The following is a 23,957-nucleotide window of genomic DNA, read 5'->3' as shown; positions in this document are numbered from 1 at the left end:
ATATTGAAGACATGCATCAAATCTGAATGCAAATGCAGCAGTGCACACAGAGGAGTGACCTGACAATGCCAGATATGGGTGAAAACCCAGCCAAGATCTCCTGCACCCCAGTCTCAGGTGTGAGCCACAGTCAGCGGGTGTTGGCTCGACACTACTCTTATCGTTTCACCTATGGAAGAATGGTGAATTGGTGAGGTTACCCCAGAGTTTAGGAACTACAGCTTCATACACAGCAACATATTCTGTTACATTTTTTGTAAAGGTACCCAGTTCACTAGGAAGAGGAATGTTATAATAGTTGCCAACTATCCATAATAAAAGCCTGCCAATGACCTACTGGCATATCTCGAGGTCTCTGAGATGGAGTTTCCCTTCTGTGTTCTGAATGGGAGTTATCTGAGCTAATAATTGCTAAGTGGTGACAATTCATACGTTGATTGCTAAGTGGCAATTGAAGTGCCTCTACTGTATGTTATTTAATCCACTGTCCGTTATTTAATCAGAAACTCCTTTATTACTAAATTAAGGTCTTTAAAACCAAGACAGAGGATCCTGGAATTCTGTGGCTTTGGCTTCCAGAGCAGAATCAATCATTACCACCCAGAAATGCCATCTGGTTATAGTGCGAACAGATTAGCAGCTTTCATTTAACACAGAGAACCCCCGTTTTTTGATAAATTTTAAGTTAGCATTAATGACAAGCAATCAGGTCTTTGAGAAAAAAAAAATGCTGATAATCTATTTGAGGAAGTGCCTTTCCTAAGGAAAAATGAGAAATCTTTGCTTTTTACTACCTAGTAAGTTTGCAATGTATGCACTGAAAAAATTACTCACTACAGAGATTCATCATACTGAGTATTTCTGGCAAAGTATCCTTCTTGTACCTGGAATCTTGTCCTTTCTGCAGCATAGACTTGGTAGTGAAGCATGGCTTGCAAGACTTTCTTGTGACCATCTGGTACCAAGCAGACAGCTCCTAGGATCTCCAGCACAGCAATCTTAGTCTTAATGTTCTCAGTCCGTAAACTCTGGGAAATTATGTTAATACTCTCTGGATGAGCCAGGACGTGAGCTCGTCCTTGGGAGTTGTTCATCAGTGCCTTGATACACCCTATAACGGATGTGTGGATACGGCTCTCTGAGGTCTCATAGTCCATGCTCTTCAGGAAGTTTAGCAAACAGCTCAGGCCATCCAGCTCAATAAACCGGGTCACAAACCTGGAAAAAAAAACCAAACAACAAACAACCAAACAAACCATAAACCCCAGGAAAAATAAGGAAAGCAGACTAGCTAATAATGGTGCGTCACAGTTTCAGGGTAATTATATTCTATCACCATGACCCTCCCATTCCATTGCTGTGTTCTTTGTTGCAGTTACCAGCACCACCTGCTGTAGTCCACCCCAACAGTTGCTGCATTTTCAAGGTGGAAGAGATTCTTTCAAGTTGCTACATCTTACATATACACTAATCCACACAAGATATATTTTCATACAGACTCATCACCACACTTTTGAGTTCAGACTATCTTGAAAAACATATTTAGACTTTGGTCAGACTTAGCCAATACTGCTTATAGGTTTCCACCTTCTGTCCTTGAGTGAGATGCTGTTGCTAACATGAATCAGTAAAGGAAACACCACAGTGAAAGACTGAATTTCACTGGTCTCTATTCACGTCTCTGCACCAGCAAAACAAACCTGAGCCATACTTACGCATCTACTGGAAAAATTGTCTTGGCTTATGTATGGTCTTCTGGTGGTTACACCCCACATCACACAGGAATTTTCAGGGCCTACCTCAAAGTTATGCTCACTATGCTGATTGGTTTGCCAAGTTTCAGCTTGTTTGGGCCAGCAGGTTGACCAGAAATATGGCAAAGCCTGGTGCTTTCAACAAAGTTTCAGTCTGAGGTTTGGGTATTGCTCAAAATTGGATTTCAAAGTGAATATCAGAGTAAGGGCAAGCACATACAGGAACACATGTGCACCAAAAATGAAAACAAGATTTAGTTGAACCTAAGACAACCTGCCAAGTTTCACACAGGTCTGATTACACTTTAATTGGATGCGTCATCTTATCTCTCTAGCAAAGCATAGGAGTAAAAGCCCCTTCTGCCTACAGGCCAGAGAGTGGGATCAGCATTGTGCACCAGGAATTTGGTAAGTCACTCAAAGCAGTTTGTTATTTAAACCAGTTATAGAAAGATTAAAACGTAGTTTCAGTTTCTGTAATGCATTTAGCTGCTACCATGACAAAGACAACTGAAATAAGTACATTCACTGCTAAAAGAGTTGCTGCGAAGGATGCATTTGTAACCAAAATAAGCACAAACTCAGTATGTTACCAAACAATGGGATGCCAATGGCTTCTGAGCATTTCTCTATCCTTTGGCGTAAAGAGCAGAGTTACTCTCTGCCTCCACTATGGAAGGACTTCTTTAAATTCTCCTACTCCTCCTCACCTCCAAAATACAGTTCCATGAATACATCCTATACCTTAGCTATTCCTTCCATCTTTCAGGGGACAGTAAAAAAAAAAAGAAAAAAAAGGAGGGTGGAAGCAGAAAAAAAAAAAAAAACAAGAAGAAAACCCAACAACCCCCAAAAAGCAGATGTTTTGCTGTTCTTTTCACTTCCAGAGCTGAAGGAAGACTTACGATGCATGCCATCTACTGATGGAAGAAAACATCCTTAAGAAGAAGCTGAACAACAGTTCCCTTAAACATACTTTTGGACGGAACACCTGGTCTGATGCTAAGACATGTAAGCTACTACAATCTAACCTTCAGGTATTTTAGCCTGCTCTGATGAAAATGTGAAAGAAAAATGGTAAATACACAAAAGTCACATTGTCCCAATTAAGTACAATCCCGTACTAAATTCACTGCAAAGCAATTTTTCTAGTACTGTCTGAGTGAAGTCATTTAAAAAAGGAAAGTGGTGTGTGTCATAGACCTTGATTAACGACATAAGTTAAAACAATGTTGGGATTTGCCTGTACAAACACTAATCTGCATTACTCAATAGGAAGCAAATCCAACTACCTCTCCATTTCAGCTGATATCAGAAGCAGGAACCAAATGATGATTTTAATCTTTCTTTTTGAAACCACTCAAGTTTCCTATTCTCCAGAAAAGTCAGAAATCATGGAAGAGATAAACAAATGGCAGCAGGAGTTACTGGGCCGACAGACACACTCAGGATGAGGATTTGCTCAGTGTGGGAAGGTGTGTGCATAAATGTGTGTACAGCAGAGAAAAAGGAGTTTAGCTGACAGGCTCAGAGCCACAATCTTCACACTGGTGTTTGTGTATCTGTATGACTGTAAGCAGGGACGTGTGTGTGTGTTCATGTGTGAAAGCAAACCCAACTCATACACATAAAGTACCTTCTTCCTCACAATATACACATGTATAGCTAACAGACATCGTATACATCCTGTATGTTGCAAAGTAAGGTCTTGTTCTAGACTGGAAGGTGTAAAGTTACACATGTTTGCCAATGATTCTGGCTAACACATCCAAAAGCTCAAGTTTTAAATAAAGCAGGGTGTGTTTTAATAGGTGCTAAACAAACGAATTAAAGCCTAACCTCACCTCAGACTCTCACTTGACGAGTTTAGAACACTTTAAAAGTCAGGGTATCTCTTAGCCTGTCAAATTTTAGGGAGTGCTGATCAGAATGGGTTAGCTAGCTCCAGTAACAAACTTTTCATTCAAATGCAGTTGCGGCAGCCTAAGAGGTAATGATCAAATGTAGAAGCGGAAAAGCCCCCCTGAGAGTGTAGGTCCAGCTCAGAAAGAACGATCATATGCTATGGTTGCGCAGACAGCAGGATTTTCCCACCCAGTTAACAGCCAAGGCTACATTTCTTTGCAGCATCAATTTTTGAATCAGAGGGCATGCATAATCCTGACAACTACTGAATTGCTGACAAATTCAGCATAATGGATTTTGCTTGCTGGATGCATAGATGATCATGCCCAGTATGCGCTTAATGCAAGATGGCTAAATCAAACAAAAATAACAGGAGGCAAATCCAAATTAAACAAAAGGAGAAAAGCAGAGAGCAAAGGGAGTTAGTGATGAATCAAACTAAAGGAGGTATTTTTCTGGGGTTCCAAAAACTGATCTTTTTTTTTTTTTCCAGTCCCTTGTAAGTTTTTACTTTTACTACACTTCTGAACTTTCATTTTGGGGCACTAAAATACCAAAAGTAAAGCTCTTCTTTCACTGCTTCTGTCCAACAGTTTGTCATCACATTTGTTTATATTCATAAGTTCTTACAAACCTAAAAGAAAGTGTGTTTCCTTACAAGATGCAGATGTGTGTTTTTTCTTCTCTAAGGCTGGGGTTGCTCCTGCATGTTGAGATGTAAACTGGCTTTGTTATTTCAGGGCAGCTTTTAAACACCAGAACAAAACGCACTTGCTCAGAGGGAGTCAACTAGTTGCCCAGGGATGTTTTTATCACTTTTCTCCAAAGACAAGAGGAACTTGATTTTGGATTGGTCTGCTTAATTTTTGTTGCTGTTAGAACTCAGGTGTTGGAGTAGAGGCACAGATTAATACCATTACTCTGCATTTTCTACTGAAAGTGTCATGGTTCTACAGTAAAATAAAACAGCCAAACATATGCTTTTTTTCTTCTTTTAATTTCTCTAGATCAGAGAATTCAAGCAGAGGATCCTTGGTCAGAGCCCCTGTATACCCTACCATCACAAATGGATTCCAGACAGCTCATCCCATGTGAATTTAGGTCTCTTATTTTCATCAGAGGCCTGATGAACAGAAATGGCAAGAAAAATATGATTTGATGTCCAAATTCAACTAGAAAGACTAGTATTTTGAAGGCTTGGGTATTGTAGTGCTTATGAGAGGCATTTGATGGAGCTGAGGGCCTCCCGACTGCAACCTTTCCATCAAGAAGAAATTGGCTTGTTGATCAGGCAGTGGCACGCAGCCCATTTGGCAGCTAACGAATTGAGTCACTGGAAATTAGTTGAGACATAGTACTTAACTCAAAATTTGGCTTGGCTTAACTATTAAAAAAAAAAAAAAAAAAAGAGAGCCCCTTAACCATCGCCAGCGATTGAGCAGCAAACACTTTATAGGGCAGCTCATAGATGCTTGTACTGAAGCTAGTTAGAGTTATTATAAACAGATGAAGCAACAGGCTGTTGTCAAGGGGATCCAGCAGAAGCCATACAGGTCTGAGAAAGAAAATCTTACAAGGCTTTGAGCAAAAGACATTGCTCTTTCTTCTTCTCTATTGCCTTGCTCTCAATAAGGAGGCTGGGCTGTCCTATTCAAAATGACAGCAGAACAACCAGTGGTGGCCACCAAAATGTTTCAAATGGACACAGCGGAGAGGCTTTGCTGCCATGGCTATGCCCAAGGAAAGCTATTGCTTTCACAGAGTAAGCATCAAATCAGCTCCACTTTAACGTAACAGAGTTGCTACAGCAAGTCTCAGCAGCAAAGAACTTTGTTTTAAAATCCTTGTGTGAGTTGGGAGTTTGACAGCTTCCATTTTAACATAAAGTCCAGCTGCATTTTACTGTGTTCTCTGATTCAGGGCAGTGATAGACAGGATCAAAGAGTCACTTATCCCCTTGGGCTAGGTCTCCATATAGGCCACTGTTTCTCCACTTCCACGTTAAAAGCACTCACCCTACCCACATACTAAAGTTACCAAAGCCTGATGAATATTTATGCCTCAGGAGCATCACAACCTGGCTTTGTGCTCTCTTACAGGCCATCATAACAGGAGGTAAAAAAACCTGAGGTTTAAGCTGATGTGTTCTACCTCTCGCTGCGAGGTGAGAAGCTGCATGCAGCTAACTTTTTCACCATCAGGAAGGGGGGGATGCCCTATCAGCACTTGGCTCTTCAAGAAGTCTCAGAATATATCTTTACTTCAAGTCAAAGTTACTGCAATGCAAATTTTTTGATATAATTTTATTTAATTATTTGGTTGGTTAGGTTCCTAATGCTTAGACATCAGTGAAGCTCTTTGAAACTATGACTTCAGTACAGTGTGGATGCAAATGCATTTGGCCTATTTTGGCCTAATCAAAGGCATCCAGACACTTTTTGACCAAGTGTTTCCTGAGATCATATTAACTAGTTACTGCTTCTGCACAATGATCTTCTCAATGGAAGAAGTTTCTACGTTAGCTAGCTAACGTTCAGAGCTTTGTTCGCAGATAAACAAAGATGACCTTACCTTCTAAGACACAGTACACAATAAATTCTCTTGCCATTTCTCTACAGCACAGTTACATATAGAACAGGAAGGATGCCAAACCAGGTGATGTCAGATGGATTAGCTGCTTTGTACCAAACAGTTCACATTACATAAAGATAAGGGGAAGACTGAATTCAAAGTTCAGAGCAGATTTTGCCTGAAGTTAAATTACATGGGATGTACATGGGATTTTCAGGATGTTCAGACTTCAGATATGAAGTCTACAATCTGATCTTCATAATCATTACGTGTTCACACGTATCTGCCACAGATATGTGGTTTTTCATAGAAGACTGTGTTTTATTTTCCTGAAGCTACATGCTTCAACATTAGTGTGCCCTCCCAATTAGGCAGGTTCAGACCACGGTCTATAAGGCTCTTTTTGAATTGTCTGAAATATCAGAGAGGCTTGTGTGAGGTAAGACAGTGAGGTTTCTGTCCTTGCCACTCTTTCCTGTATCACATCAGACCATAGGGAAGCAGTGAATTGTGATGAAAGACAAACAACATTACCTCATAGGCTGAGTCCGCAGAGCTGTCTTCAAGTCTTCAACTATTTTATTTTTCATTTCTGTTTCTTCTTCATCGAAAGCATAGAGAGTCTGCATCTGTTCAGAAAAGAAGATGACAATCAGGAAAGCTCAGGCTGCCTGGAAGCTAAGAGACAAGCCAGGAATTATGAAAAACAACCATCCCATCAACCCAGGCAGAGGTGCCTGCTGAGCTCTCACCAGGAAAGCAGCGCCTCAGCTGCAAAACTGAATCCAGATGAGACTGGTCATGTGGACTGGCAGCAGTATACTGCTTTGTCACACTGGCCAAACTAGGGTTCTCAGATTACCCCCCCAAAAAACGTACTTGCCAGTATGCCATCAGAAAACAGCACCTAATTTAGAACAGTGATCAGCTATGGTGATCTATGGATATGTGAGGCAAAGTCGGTAGAAAGACATAATATCTTTTATCAGACTGACATGGCTGAAGGGATTTGGAAGGAAAACAAAAAAAAAGAAAAGAAAAAGAATCCTAGACTTGTGTGTCAGATTTCAAAGCATAAAAGCTTTTTTCTTCAAGTGACTAAACAGCCTGTACATACCTGTAATTACAGTTTGTGTACATACAAGTTTGACTTTCCTTCCCTGTGCTGTCACTTGTTTTAAGATACTGATTCTCCCTATACACTTTGGCCTGGCTAATTAGGAACATTTACTACAAAAAGTTAAGAGCATCATAAAATTGCTGGTTTTTATCTAGCAAACTGAAGCACACGGAAACTAGATTACCCCCCATTATGAAGTCAGAGATAATTAGAGCTTGCAGTCAACTGGAACTGAAGATGCTGGGGGTAAATTGGGGTGAGAGATGGTGAGTGGAATACTTGCAAAAAAAAAAAAATACAGTTTTCAGACAATGCCATTAAAAAAAGTGGTGTATTGGGAAATCAGGGATCCAGATCTCCTCTCAGCACCACTGCAACTTTGCGATGTGAGGCAAGACTATTCGGTGTCCATCATATATACCATTCAGGCTCACAACTTTAATGTGTGACTGTAGAAAGTCAAGACTCAATCCTGGAAATTCTCAGCCTATATAGTGTCTTCTAGTCACTTTAATTGTAAAATAGAGATGTTAAATGACTTTTATTGGCAGGACTCCCTGGGGATATCACTCAGTGGTGTCTGGAAAGCAGCTCTGAACCCCTTCTCAAATGAATAACCCAGTTAAACTAGTATCATCTCTCAGATATTTGATATTATACATCTTTGTGGTGGAATCTAAGTAGCTACAATTATGGCCCATTACAGCAAAATATTTAAGTCTTTTTTTTACTATTTAGCAAGCACCAAAGAAAACCTCTCTCTCGCTGGAACTTCCTTTAACCCACCCCCTGCCACCAGCCCAACACCTCACTTCCCTTGGAAGTGCTCCCATGTTGCTTGCTTTTGCAAAGTATGTGGTGCCAACACATGTCCGATCCTGAGGGTGGTCATGTGGCTACATGCTGTTGCAGCCTTATGCTGAACAGCTGGCATGGGGAGATGTGTTTAACTCTAGGAGTCCTCTCTCTGATCCACGCTGAAGTCAAATTCACTCAGTAATAAAGCAAGCTATTTCCTGCCCTAATGGAATGACAGAGTGCTACTGATGGAAAACGAGCTGATGATGTTTTATCTTTTGCCAGCATCCCCCAACAGCCAGAAACATAAATTGAAATGCTTAAGCCAAGCCATATATGATCCCTCTCTTTGAAAAATAAACAGAAATCCTGAACAAGCATTATGGAATCTCAGTGGCAGAGTCCTGGGGTGTGATCTGGGGCTTGATTTGTATTTTCTTGGGTGACAGCCCATCTGGTCATCTTTCCTTTGGCCCATAAATGCTCCTTTGAAAGGCTCCCCCTTCCTCCAATGGCTTAATTTCTCCTCTGAGCCATTGTGGGGGGAAAGCAGATGGATGGTAGGAAGGTCCTCAACAGTATTTTGTTCAGAGTGAAAAAGGCTCATTTCCAAATGAAACAAATACAAATAATCCTGCCTTTACAACAGAAGGTTATTACAGAAAACCCTTTTCTTAAGCTGCAGGCAGCCAAGAGCCATTCATTTCTCACTCCTGTGCATGGCCAGGAACTCAAATCCTCTTGCCCTCTCTAAAGACAGACTGGTCACGCGTTTGCATTATGAAATAGCTTTCTTGGCAAGAATTATAGAAAACATGACTGGATTTCATTAATGTGGCTGACTGATGAATCGCTTTCCTGAACTACAAACTGCACTTGAGGGCTAACGTCTGCTGTGCTAGGATGCAGCTAGTTACTAGAACTTAACCAAACATACTAGGGATAGGAAACAAAATAGTGTGAGGCCCTTACCTGGTCCCTAAAAAACAGTATACATAAGGCTTTTTTAAAATTATATTTTAAAAAGACATTTTGCATATTTAAAGTTGTAAGTCCATCACCCAGGAAGGCAGATGATCCCACTGCTTGATTCACCAGCTCAGAGAAATTAATGAATTTATGAAAACAATCATTCACATGGAATTTAATGGGTAAAACTTCAGGTAGTCCAAGAAATTATTTTTGAAAATTTGGTTCCATTTACAATGAAATATTTTAGTTTTATTAAAAGCATATATTAATTCCCACACCTTATCCTAATGGCTAATCATTCCCCTAAAGTGCTGGGAAGGAAAATACAGGACTATGATGATAGTACATGTGAGAAACAGAGAGGAGGGGGAAAAAAAAAAGAAAAAAAGGAAAAAAGGGGCAAGAGCTAGCATCAGCAATACACTCTATGATGGGCCTAGTTTTACTTAACAGTCTCACATATATGAAACGAAAAAAAAGAAAAAAGCAAATAAAATAAATAGTGGAAAAGCAACCCAGATGTTCTGATTTCTCATTATAACTCAAGCTCGCTCTTTAAATCTTATCTAATATCATAACTAACAGTGTTCTCATTACTGAAATTACTTCCAGATCATAAACAAATGCAAGTAAAATTAAGATCAAAATTTGAGGAAAAAATATTGTATTGCATGCCTCTTATGATATATCTGGATAATACCTTTTCTTTAACACATTTCTTCAAAGAAAACAAGACAGTTGAAATTCAAGGTACACCACATCTCTAACTACACTAAGACTGAACTAAAAGAATAAACTATGAATCAGAAACTACAAGTAGATGTAATTTAGAAAACCTGAACTTTAAGCAAATAAGTTTAAAGTAACATAGATGTCACCTAACCCAGATGGAGGAAGAGAATTGCCATCCACCTGTTCAATTCTGCTGAAAAATACACATTTTAACATCCTGTGAAGCTGCTCTGCCCTGAACAAATGCCTTCTGAGTCAAGGAAAAGTGCCTGGTTACAGCTATATTTATTAATCTTGACCCTTGTTTCATACTCTTGACCGAGCCATCTCTCCAGAAAAGCTGGACCTGCAACTACTGTTCACCTGAAAGTCTCTCTGTGGAAATGTGTATGCAGCCACGCTCACAAAAGTTAACACAGTGCTGTCAGAAGTTTTCCTCCCCAGTGAAGTGAAGGCTGTGTTTATTTGTGCTGCCAAGCAGACAGTATCATGGGGTGAAGAGGGCAGGAGCACAGGGAGGTTTCTTTACATGTGACTAACAGGGCAGCTGCTTCATTTTTAAGAAAAGAAGTTTTGTGTATTGATGAATCAGCAGAAGATGACAATGACCTTGATAATGGAAATGGTCTCTAACTGTGGGTGTGCAACCTGTCCACTCTCAACAGTATTATTTATAGCATGTAGACATCAGAGACCTGAGCAAATTTGGAGGCTCCTCTTTCTAAATCAGACATCGTTAGCAGCTGTCCCTTCCTCTTAAGGACTAGTCTAGAAGACAGTCTACCAATGATGTACCTGTCCCCTTCCTTCCTTTCAGTGAGGGTACCTGAAGGATTGGACAGTCCCTCCAAATGAATTGCACACCTCTGACTAGTAAAGAGATTCAGCTTTATTGTCATACACTTTCCTGAGAACTGGGTTTAAAAACTATTAACATCTTAGCAACCACAGAAACAGAAAAAAAATGTGGGAACAGGACTGTGCTTAAAATGCATGGCTTTTTGAACTGGATGAGGAATCTGTGATTCCTGACATAGTGGCTCCTAACAGTTCCTGAAGTGCTTCCTAACATAGTGGTCTAAGGTTACAAGTAGGGAATGTCAAACATGTCAGGCATCACAACATTCCTCTCAAGCATAATCTATGAGGGACAGATATGATAGGTAACACTGCAGAGGATCTTCTGAGAAAATGATCCTTGAGCTCAGGGGGCTTGGCCTGCTGAAATCCACAGAAACATGCTTCATGATATCAGCAGGATAAAGGTGCCATTTCCATATTATCAGCAGGTAGGAAGAACATTTTTGCCAAGCTAATATCTAAAGAAAGGTCTTCATATATTAAACAAAAGGATATAGATGTAAAATCTGCGTGTACAAAGATTCTCATGCAGTTAATTCACAGGAGATGCAAAGATTAAATTTTATTTAAAAAACAGGACTTAAGGAATTTTAAACTAACACTTTTGTGATTTTTGCTACCACTTCAACTCTAATACTTCTTGCAGTATTTCTAATTAAAATATTGTAATACCTGATAGTGCCCAGGAGACACAAACTGACATAGATTAGACAGTGTCAGGAAGCAACATGAAACATGTTTTTCTTTCACCACTTCTGAGCCAACTAAACTTGGATGCAGTTTTGTTTGGTTTTGGTTTTGTTGTTTTTTTTTTTAAAAGTATTTAAAAAAACCCTGGCACTAAATTTAGATCTGAAATTATGAGGGACCCAAAATAACAGTTTGGAAGGTAAGAATCTCAGAGGTCTAAATAATAATGAATAGAACATGTCTTTTAATGTGTGTTGGAGCTGGTTCTCAGCTGTATTACTCCAATTTTCCACTGATACAATTCCTGTGAAATCAACTCAACTAAGTTTCACCTGCCTAAAAGTGAAGCAACTAAGCGCTAAATCAGAAGCAGGGTTTTTAACCCCAGTGTGTCTTCTCAATACTTCAACCATAAGAGTAAATCATGAGGCTTTAAGCCAAATAAAAGGTTACAAATCATTCAGTGCCGAGGCACGCAAACAACATTACTAGGGCTGGTGTTTATTGGTGCTCTTAAAACATGTTTAAAATTAGAAACATAGGCCAAAGTATAGTCTCATTCCATGGAACTGCTCCACATTTACAATAGTGGCATGTACATATTCAATCCAGGTTTACATCAAGACCATTTAAAGAGCGATCCAAAAGTCACTGAAATCACTGGAAAAATTTGTAGTGGATTCAAGATGCCTTGGATCAAATCCTACCAGAAGTATTTGGCTCAGTGAGAATGCAAGGTTTCAGACTCATTATTTTCCTTAATGGCTTTTGTAGAGCAAATTTGTTCAGTCAGGAAATAAAAGCATAGTGCCATGCCAGTCACAAAAGCTCAATCTTTTTTCTCAAAATCAGTCCATAAAAAAATGTGCCATGAAGAAAGGTAACCATTTTGTTTATTCATGACTAACAGAAGAAAGCAGCTTTTCTTTTATCCTTTTACAATAAGTTATAACAACTTGTAAATCTTGATTAATATTTTTACTAAGCAAGACATATTTCAGCATGAGAAATGCATCAGTATTGATACATTTAGCATCCAATAAGACATTATTTTTACGGAATTATTTTATAGCTCATAACCCAATACAATACGTGCAGAAAAGCCTTTAGAAATCAAACATGACAGCATATGTAAACAAAGTGTCATACTTAAGATGATAAGAATGGAATTCTATCATCATTTCTGCACAACTGCCAAAGAAAGCTGAGTAGGCATTGCTTATGAATAACTGGAGGCAGAATTTGACTGCATAGTTACCATATAAAAAGGAGATCAATGGATTATCTGCAGGTGGTGTTCTGCTGGTGACCAGTTCTACTGCATGCTTCAGCAGAAGAGACATACTATAAACTATTGAATGAGACAACTGAAAAAAGATTTCCTCAAACATTTTGTTGGCTTGTATCTGATGTCTAAGATGTTACAGCCTTACATTCCTCTATTTACCTGCTCTTAGGTAATAAGTAGATATTATCATAAACAACTATATTTTCTTTAATTCTTTTACTAAACTAATAACCCCAGTGCTATTTTGTAGTTAGGAATCAATTTGAAAACATACACCTAGTTTTCAAATAGTTACTTTTCTCATCAGATATTCTCTTGAATTTTCATTCCAGAATCTAATGTGACTGTCTTCAGTGCTCAGTATTTTAGAAATAAAACCTGGAAATGCTTACGGTATTTTCTAATCTCTTCTTCTGCTGGAGGAGGGGTCTTTCTTAATACACATATTTGTCTTCTTTGAGAAGCCCTATTTTAAATTAGTCATGCATTTGGGCTAATGTACTTCTTCTTTGGAGACTTCTTCCTAAAGAAACACTTCTCTATGGTAGGAAATCTTCCCTGCTTTGCAAGAGAGGTAACTTACTGCTGCCATGGAATTGATGCGGTCAATGTAGTAATCAGGCCAGCTGGTAGCAAGCTTATTAGGATCTTCTTGTTCCTGAAACAGAAAGTTAAACAAGGTTACAAAAGGAGCCTTTACAGGATTACATACCACAGTAGAACCACCTGTGATTCTTCACTGCACTGCTCTTGTGATATCTCCCCGCATACTCTTGTACAATGCACATAGATGTGCCACATTTATTAAAAACTTTTTTGAAAGTGTAATGTTAGCATGGTGTGCCAGATAAAAAGAATCCCCTTCAGCTACAGTTATTAAACACAGAATGATAAAGTTTGATGAAGACACAGTTATTTCTGGCATCTAAGCAGCAAAACCTCAGTCCTTTAAACATACTATTTTTCCAAGTAGAAGGATAGCCCATTTACAGATACCAGGTTTAAATTTTGTTGCTTTATACTGAGAGACTGTATAAATTATTTTGCCTCTACTGCTAGAGTGATGGTGGGATTCACCAACAAAGGAGTTTAACATCTGCTATGGAGGAAAAAATAAAATAAATCAAGAAACCTGAAAGGAAACCAAAGGAATGCTTCATTTTGATGTGATAAACCAAAAAAGAGATTTAGACTACTTTATTCCATTCCCATCCTGTCCAGTCCATTCCACTCAGCACAACATCAAAGCATCTAAAGGAACAGAACAGCATCCCCTTAAATACAGTCAAAGCAACATTAATCTGTCTCTATCTCCCAAAAAATCCACCTGATATCTTCACTAGACTAAACACCACAAAGCTCAGCTTCTAAAAGGAGACCTACCCCTACTCAGGAACCAAGTCTTTTTTTTCCTTGGCCACTCAATGAAAATTAGATTTCATTGTAATGGGTCTATTTGTTTTCAGATAGGTGTAATGGTCACTGACAAAATGAGGATTGGTTTCTAGGATCCTATTCTCCTATTGTGAACTACAAATAACTCTTATTAAGACTCCTAGCATATGGTAAGAGATTGAACCACTTGAATCATCCTAAGGATGCACAAAGATGCAGGACGAGTGCATGGATCTCACCAATGTTCTCTATGAAAAATACTACACCTGTAGGTCTCTTGGAGTACCTCAGATATTCCAGAACTGTCTGGTTTAGAGATCAGAAAGAGCCCTACATGCTCCCTATTGAGCCACATTCATAAAACATCTTGCTACCTGGCAGGTTCCTGCCAGGCTACATACTAACACCACTAAAACCAATACTAGCAGCAAAGTCTGCACAAATCAAAATCTTCATATTTAGATTTAAAAACAAAGTAATGACTGGGATTATGATCTTTCCTTCCCATCTCTTCATCCCATCGGTCTTTCAACAGGTAGCAAAAAGGTATCTCCATTTACAATACCATCAAAAGAGCTTTGTCCCCATCTAGCTAAGGAATACAGTACAGACATATTCTACACAGATCACAACTCTTTATTCAGCCCTTGTATCCAAATAAACAATTAAGAAGTGCAAAAGATTTAAATAAAGCATCATAGAATCATAGAATAGTTAGGGTTGGAAAGGATCTGAAGATCATCAAGTTCCACCCCTAACCTCACACTAAACCATATCACCCTAGGCTTCGTCCAACCTGGTGTTGAACACTGCTAGGGATGGAGCATTCACAACCTCCCTGAGCAACACATTCCAGTGCCTCACCAACCTTACAGAACAGAATTTCGTCCTTATATCCAATCTAAACTTCCCCTGTTTAAGTTTTAACCCGTTACCCCTTGTCCTGTCACTACAGTCCCTAATGAAGAGTCCATCCCCAGCATCCCTATAGGCCCCCTTCAGATACTGGAAGGCTGCTATGAGGTCTCCACGCAGCCTTCTCTTCTCCAGGCTGAACAGCCCCAACTTTCTCAGCCTGTCTTCATACGGGACGTGCTCCAGGCCCCTGATCATCCTCGTGGCCCTCCTCTGCACTTGTTCCAACAGTTCCATGTCCTTTTTATGTTGAGGACACCAGAACTGCACACAATACTCCAGGTGAGGTCTCACAAGAGCAGAGTAGAGGGGCAGGATCACCTCCTTCGACCTGCTGGTCATGCTCCTCTTGATGCAGCCCAGGATACGGTTGGCTTTCTGGGCTGCAAGCGCACACTGAAGGTGGCTCATGTTCATTTTCTCATTGACCAACACCCCCAAGTCCTTCTCTGCAGGGCTGCTCTGAATCTCTTCTCTGCCCAACCTGTAGCTGTGCCTGGGATTGCTCCGACCCAGGTGTAGGACCTTGCACTTGGCATGGTTAAACTTCATGAGGTTGGCATCAGCCCACCTCACAAGTGTGTCAAGGTCCCTCTGGATGGCATTCCTTCCCTCCAACGTATCAACCGAACCACACAGCTCGGTGTCATTGGCAAACTTGCTGAGGGCGCACTCAATCCCACTGTTCATGTCAGCAATGAAGATGTTGAACAAGACCGGTCCCAACACCGATCCCTGAGGGACACCACTCGTTACTGGTCTCCAGCTGCACATTCATATAGTAGACTACCGCTGTATGAAAAGTATGAGAGCTACCGCTGTATGAAAAGTATGAGAGGCTGGCAGAGTGGCAAGAGATACCAATTACACCCACAGTTTCTATGCACACACCACCTCATGATAATAAATGGTACAATTAAGAACAAGGTGACCTTTCTCAAATTAAGTGAGAAGTTCTGCTGCTTTTCCTCGCTTCCTTCTCCTGGCCACAATCAACAGGAATCCGATGAACCCTAATTCATATCATATGCCACATTATAGGAATAAGCAACTCCCTACCAACAGCCAGCCAGAATTGCCACACCCCATGCAATGGGTAGATTGCCTTTTGCTGCCCCTTTTCTGTGTAGAATATCCAGTGGGAATCATAACCCTCAGCAGACCTTAATCTCTCATGCAAAAGTCAATATATGACCTTGCTGATGGAAAAATAAATTAAAACATACAATAGATAAATACAGCATTATAAGATAATCTTATCCACCAAAGAGAACTATAGAGATTGAGAGGTAAACTAGGGGTAGTGAAGGAAGGTCATTCTGCAGGGAACCAGGTTGAGCCACCAATCTGAAATGCTAGGTGTGCTCATATGCCTTTCTGAAATTTTTCTCTCCATAGAACTATAAAAGTCCAAGTAACACCTATAATTGTTTGCAGAGTACAGGTGACAAGAACATCACCAGAGGAGGGAATAAATATGTTCTCTATACTTCTCCTGCCTCTGTTTTGAACTTCAAGTAAAGAAACAAATGCCTGTAAATTAAGGACTATCTGGATCCATCCCTTCTATCCCAAAATAAGCTACAATACCTTTTCCCCTTTAAATTCTGTGTGTACAGGGGTAAGAATATTCTGATCCCCTAAAGTATATCTGCATAAGTGATTAGCTTGGCAAATGGTATAAGCTCCTTGATGTATCCTGCATTTGACCATTCTCCATCCACTACAAATTGATCTGAACTCTGAGTGTGTAAGTAAGTCTTACATTTGGTTTTAATTAAAACTGGGAGAAAATTTGTTTCAGTGGATGTAATCTTTTTTCTCTGGAACTAAAGCCCACACGTAAGCTGCATATTGCTGAGGTTAAAAAAGTTTTAGCACATACTCCACTATACCATCCCTTCTTTCTGAAGTTGTTTCAGCCCAGAAGCATATTAAGCAGGATAGTCCCTCTAATTTCAGTGGTCTTTCACACTCCCTGCTCAGACCAGAATTTGGTTTTTTACTTAGCTGGAATAAAAGTGATTATGTACTTAAACCCTGGCACTCTATTTCCACTATGAAGCACCAGAAACCTACTTGAGATGAACATACAGATTTTTATGCAGCCCATGACATCATTAGGTGGCAGAGTGTTATTTATACCAATGGCTGGGCAACATTTTTGAAAGAAAGATGAGTTCACAAGTGTAGCATCAGGGCCACTGAGGGAAAAAAAAATATATTTCATTGCCTTAATTACGTGATTTCTGTCCATGGTAAGCAAATGCTATACCATGTTTCCTCTCAGACAGCGGAGATAAGCTGAAAACAGAAAGCAATTCTGGGTGTGGGGGGTCTCTGTGTATGCGGGGGAGCAACAACAGGGTGCTGTTTGGTTTTGTTTTAATGTCTTCAGGATTTTGACCCTCAAATAAAACCTCAGAGAAAACTGCAAGGCAACTTGATGATAATGGCAGCCCTTTCCCTTCCTCCAGGAGGCACAGAGAAAGAAGGAAAAAAAAAAAAGAAAATAATAAAGCCAAACAAAAAAATGAGGCCCTAATATAAAAAGCCGCATAGGTATAAAAAACCTGGAAACAATAACCCATCTGTATAAGGGAAAACATTAGCTGAAGGAATTTATTAAAGCAAAGCCTTCTTTTAGCTCCTTGAATAGTGTAAATATCACATTAAAAAACAGGCGTCAGCTTGTGGACTTTATAAGAGGCCATATCATTCTTCACTGGAGTAACAGCTATGTAACTGCTGTGAAAACAGGGTCTTGATACTATACGAGCCTGCAATATAGCCAAGGTATTATATAGGCTTTGACACTAATTTGGACAGGCTCCATGCCTTGGTGGAAAGTGGAACTTCTGACTTCATACTAGATAGGACCTAATGGAGTTCTACAAATATCTGGACCATCTGAACCAATCAAAATGGAACAAAATAAAGCAAAGTACTGTGCATACAGCTCAGCTGATCCTAAAAGCCTTTTTGCAAATCCTGGGAGACCTGATCCATTGAGCAAGATGTTCTCTAGTGAGCAGAGACCTTTAATAGATGCCATGTTAGTAGGGCATGCATTTGCAATACACAGACTGCGATAACAGACATAGTCAGGAATTATAGACCACTGCCTTGGTTGTGAAACTTTCTACAAAGAAGTACTGAACACTAGTGTTACAGAAATCATGAGGAAATGCCAGACAATCATGGCTGAGTGGATCATGAAAATGAAAGACACTGATTATATGGTGGGTGCTTCTTTCAAGATGGTTTCAGCCTTGAAAGAAACAGCACAGGGAAAGCCTGAACAGTTACTGCCTGCATTGAAGCTCTTTGGTGGTGAGCATTGGCTTTCAGTTTCCAGTGATGGTACATTGGTATTTTACTGCAGCAACAGACCCCAAACAATGTTAAGCATTTCTCTAGAGCATGTCCTGGAAACCTGAGCATGTCAAAACAACAAATGCATCCACAAAATCAGCAACTTTACAAGGCTCCTTTCCTGCAGATGGAGACAGGGAGACATATATGGTGACATGACAATTAAAACTTATCCAGGAAATCCCTGGCAGAGTTAGGAACAGACACCAATTTGACACTGAATTTAACAGACTCTTATTTCCACCATCATTTATATCACATTAGTTTTGTGCCATATAGACAAATCCTAACTCCCTGGGAACAGCATGTGCCTGGCATCCCTGCATGACCAAACATTATACGGACTTTGACACTACCTGCACACACCCCCCTGTGATAACTTGCCAAGGCTAATGACTCATGAAACCTTTTAATAAGCAAACTGAAATAACACTTCCTCCTTGAACAGATGCACCAAGAAACACACCATATTTTATGGATGTCATACAACAAGCATGAATGCTACTGTGACAACATCTACTCATTGGCATCATGACTTCCTTCTCAAACCAATCTCTTCAGAGCTGCAGACAGTTGACCTTACTGCCTTGCACTGTTTAGAACAGAATGGGAACAAGCCACTTACCTGGTGCCGCAAAATGAGGGTTTAAAAACCTTTCTTGGGTAAGGAACCATGATGCCATTAATTGAACTCCTCCCTTATATCAATAAAACCAGTGCATAAACACAGATGAAAAATGTGAAATGAGGCTACTGTAATGTAAATTCCTGTTCCAGTCTGTTCGCTGTATCATGTCACTGCATGCCCGTTTATACATGGGTCACAAAGAATTGCATTTTTTTTGCAAAAGCCATGTGAAAGTTAGTGTGGTTTCTCCTCTCAACAGGCTGCACACATCATTCTGGTACCTCACAGCACTGAAAGAGGCTATTTCACCTGGTGTGAAGGGTCAGCATTATCACATACAGTTCAGAAAATATAAACATGGAGTTCAAGTAATTTCAAGAAACTAATACCTTCAAATTCTTCAGAATGACAACTTAGCTGGTAAAAAATTCATCCGAGATGTGAAGGATTGTGTCCCTGTTCTGTTTCAAAGTGAGGCGCATGACCCTTGCTCTCCACATGAATATTCTGGCCACTATAAACTGTGTGTTTTTTGTTTGCTTGGAAGGTGGAAGATGGTTATCACTTGTGCTTCATTTCCCACAAATGCTACTTTTCTCCCTTCAGATACTTTTAAAAAAGAATCCGCTTATTGCAACATCTGTTATTAATGATGAATACAATACAGTCTTGTAACACCTTGCATTCTACACTGCCAAAGGTCCTTAACAAAATTCACATACCAGGTTTTTCAGTCTCCTTTTCAGTGAGATCAGCAGAAACAGGGAAAATGGGATGCAGACAATTACACAGCTCCCAGTTACACAGGAAATCTGTAGCACAGGCAAGAAGCAATTCACACTGAAGTTGTATTGCACTCTCATCTAAATCACTTCTCCCTTTTTTTCCACGACTGACTTACCAACTTTTCATCATTTTATGGAATCAACTTTTCATCATTTTATGGATAAGTTCAGCCTTCAAAGAAACATTTGCCTGTTCATTAACACACTGTCCATCCTATTGGCTATGTCTGAGTTCAGAGCAGCCAAAGTTGCATAAATAAAAAGCATTTTCATTAAAAGACACAAAAGTGTTTGACCTGCTGTGAGATGAATACTAATTCAGAAGTGGAGCTAAGATACATCTAAGCTTTTTAGACAGTTTACACCTCCAAAAAAAACAACCATGTCCCAAGAGATGCTAATTTTGAAACAGGAGACACCACAGGACTGAGCCATTCACTAAACAGACATGGTCACTGCTCCATTTCTCAGACTCCATGACTAGTATTTACACAAATTTTCTCAGGGTTTGGAGAGAGAGCTATATCCAAGCCTTTTACGCACAATTTATCCAGAGTGAGAAAAACAAACATTACTTTTCTCCCTGGAATTAACCTATTGGTGTGCAGATAATAACCAGTCTGCCACAAAAGCAGTCTACTGTGTAACTTATTAAAAGGGAATATTCAGTAATTACCAGCTGCAGCATGTAACTACAAAGTTCTAATTGCCTGTCATAACAGTCAGGTATAACCATATGTGATTCCAGTCCACTGCATTATGACACAGGAATAATTTACCTAAGAGACCACAGGGTTTTTTTCTGATTTTTCTTTTTCTTCATTTAGCCTGATCTTTGTCCTGCTGCCAGTAACAGGATGGATCTAATAATAACCTCTGATGCCAGTTATGAACCAGCCTGTCAAAGGAAGAATTAAAGGCTTCATATTATTATTTATATCACAAAATGCTTTATACTGACAAACTGTGGAACTCACTGCCACAGAATAAAGTCTAAAATAAGAAAAGGGAAAAAGGAATAAAATTATGAAGGATGAGGATTTTTTCTTAGCAATCTTTTTGTAATACCAAGAGAAGTTTCAATGCTGCTGAAATTCACCAGCCTTTAGAGGTTAAAAGAGACTATCAGTCGTTTCTGAAAGATGGTTTGCACTACACCACAAGCTGAAAAGCTTTCCAATAAAGTTTAATGTGTGCTTTGTTTTGAACTGCTTATTCCTTCCATGACTTTGTTTTGCTTTCCAAGCACTCACAGATACAGCAACTCTAAAAGATGTATATTGTATACACACAATGTGCTGTTTCCAACCTCACCTACCACTCGAATCCACTTCAGATTAATTAATTCTAATTGGTGTGAGTCTAATGGAGATGAAACCCACACTTCTATTTCTATCTTCCACAAAACATGCCAGATCCACTGCATACATGCTGAGAGATCCACAGATTCTCACTGCAAACAGAGTGGAATGGCGTACCTGGTAGGTGGAAACATTGCGGGTGCCATGTTATGAGCTGAAGGTAAGAATTACGCTTTTTTCTGAAACCTCAGAAGTTTCAACCACTGATTTTAATGACCTGCATAATTGCATTTTTTAAACCAAGATTAAGTTCTACAATAAACATGTCTGGCACAAGACTTGCTACAGATTACTGATGGAGGGAATCCCAGTTTAAGGAACTTTGAATTATAGCAGGGTTGCATAGTACACTTTTAGTTTTAACAACCTTCCTTCTCTTCTCTTCTCTTCTCTTCTCTTCTCTTCTCTTCTCTTCTCTTCTCTTCTCTTCTCTTCTCTTCTCTTCTCTTCTCTTCCCCCTTCTATTAGCTTTCTATTCTTCTCTTCAATACAGACAGTTTTAAACTTGCTGCCAGAACTGACTGCATCAGCCTCCTCTTACCATTTAAGGTCATGCAAGTGTGCTTGTCCCTCTTCAAATGTATTTAGCCCTGCTGTAGTCTGGGGATCCTGCCATCACCAGGCATTAATTTATGCATATAGCACAGTAACCAAGAGGAAAACCTGTCCCTATATTTACAGGACAATTTAAATGTACAGCTGAGGCTGCACTGAAATACGCAGTGCCTTCAACCCTCAGAACAAAGCTTACTCACCAAATTTAAGTCTACTGGTATTATACGTTGTTCCTCCCAGTGAACGTTTTACCTTTGTCATGGAAGTTTGTCTCTTGTTGGATATGATTTTGGATATGCTTCCCTGACTTTTGTTGCTGTAGGAACCTTCCGTCCTATTAACTGAACTCCATACTCATGTTTAAAATCTCTTCCACACTACTTTTCACAAGCCCCAAATCAATCAAGTGATATTTCAAAGCTGATAACTGTATAACCTAAATAATGAGCTGACAGATAAGGCTATTCATGCCTTCCCTGCACTTCCAATGAGGAAGTTCTCAGGAGCCTACCTTCCCTCAGCCCATTCTGCATAATTCTTTTGGAGGTGAAGGGAGAGGTCCACTGTGGAGGATACTACAAGTCAGGAGGTTACTTTATGATCCTCCTACTCAGGGGGGCTTCAGGAGAAAAAAAGTTTCTCATGGACACAGCCAGCTCTCCAGGTACTTGACTGTGGACTTAGACTGCACTTCTGAAACCACAGCTCTGTCCCCACAATCTTGCAGCAAGGTTGAGGTCAAGGTTCTGCTGTAATTCTACTGGCACGTAGAGCCACTATCACTATCTCAACAAATCACAGAATCACGGAATAGGTAGGGTTGGAAAGGACCTTAAGATCATCTAGGTCCAAACCCCCTGCCATGGGCAGGGACACCTCACAATAAACCATGTCACCCAAGGATCTGTCCAACCTGGCCTTGAACACCGCCAGGGATGGAGCATTCACAACCTCCCTGCGCAACGTATTCCAGTGCCTCACTGCCCTCACAGTAAAGAATTTCTTCCTTATATCCAATCTAAACTTCCCCTGTTTAAGTTTTAACCCGTTACCCCTTGTCCTGTCACTACAGTCCCTAATGAAGAGTCCATCCCCAGCATCCCTATAGGCCTCCTTCTGATACTGGAAGGCTGCTATGAGGTCTCCACGCAGCCTTCTCTTCCCCATGCTGAACAGCCCCAACTTTCTCAGCCTGTCTTCATACTGGAGGTGCTCCAGGCCCCTGATCATCCTCGTGGCCCTCCTCTGCACTTGTTCCAACAGTTCCATGTCCTTTTTATGTTGAGGACACCAAAACTGCACACAATACTCCAGGTGAGGTCTCACAAGAGCAGAGTAGAGGGGCGGGATCACCTCCTTCGCCCTGCTGGTCACGCTCCTTTTGATGCAGCCCAGGATATGGTTGGCTTTCTGGGCTGCAAGCGCACACTGAAGGTGGCTCATGTTCATTTTCTCATTGACCAACACCCCCAAGTCCTTCTCCGCAGGGCTGCTCTGAATCTCTTCTCTGCCCAACCTGTAGCTGTGCCTGGGATTGCTCCGACCCAGGTGCAGGACCTCGCACTTGGCATGGTTAAACTTAATGAGGTTGGCATCAGCCCACCTCACAAGCGTGTCGAGGTCCCTCTGGATGGCATTCCTTCCCTCCAGGGTATCAACTGAACCACACAGCTTGGTGTCATCGGCAAACTTGCTGAGGACGCACTCAATCCCACTGTCCATGTCAGCGACGAAGATGTTAAACAACACTGGTCCCAACACCGATCCCTGAGGGACACCACTCATTACTGGTCTCCAGCTGGACATTGAGCCATTGACCACAACTCTTTGTGTACGGCCATCCAGCCAGTTCTTTATCCACCGAGTGGTCCATCCATCAAATTGACGTCTCTCTGGTTTAGAGACAAGGATGTCGTGTGGGACAGTGTTGAACGCTTTACACAAGTCCAGGGAGATGACATCAACTGCTCTACCCCTGTCCATCAGTTCTGTAGCCCCATCATAGAAGGCCGTCAAAATTGGTCAGGCAGGATTTCCCCTTAGTGAAGACATGCTGGCTGTCACCAAGCACCTTGTTGTTTTTCATGTGCCTTAATATGCCTTCCAGGAGAATCTGCTCCAAGATTTTGGAAGGCACAGAGGTCAGACTGACTGGTCTGTAATTCCCTGGGTAAATCCTAAACAGCCAGAGCAGTAGTACATTGTTTCATTAGCACCCAAGCTCTGCATTGTCCCTACTACTTTTTATTCTG

General features: G+C 40.4%; 1 protein-coding gene across 2 annotated transcripts in view; it reads right to left on the bottom strand.

Moving 5' to 3' along the window:
* The window catches only part of DAAM2 (dishevelled associated activator of morphogenesis 2), a 167,830-nt gene that overhangs the window by 59,242 nt on the left and 84,631 nt on the right, over positions 1–23,957 (bottom strand). For both annotated transcript variants that reach the window (XM_057429989.1, XM_057429990.1), the window contains exons 4-6: positions 13,275–13,349; positions 6,765–6,859; positions 885–1,218 (exon numbers count right to left, since the gene is read on the bottom strand). In XM_057429989.1, the coding sequence (XP_057285972.1) occupies positions 885–1,218; positions 6,765–6,859; positions 13,275–13,349 (504 nt within the window). The remainder of the gene's footprint in view (positions 1–884; positions 1,219–6,764; positions 6,860–13,274; positions 13,350–23,957) is intronic.

This window comes from Pezoporus wallicus, unplaced genomic scaffold, assembly GCF_028554395.1.
Source record: "Pezoporus wallicus isolate ANWC-B61680 ecotype Strahan unplaced genomic scaffold, APGP_CSIRO_Pwel_v1 contig_5353, whole genome shotgun sequence".
Classification (NCBI taxonomy): domain Eukaryota; kingdom Metazoa; phylum Chordata; class Aves; order Psittaciformes; family Psittacidae; genus Pezoporus; species Pezoporus wallicus.
The sequence above is the reverse complement of the archived record's forward strand: the minus strand, read 5'-3'. Positions and strand labels throughout refer to the sequence as shown.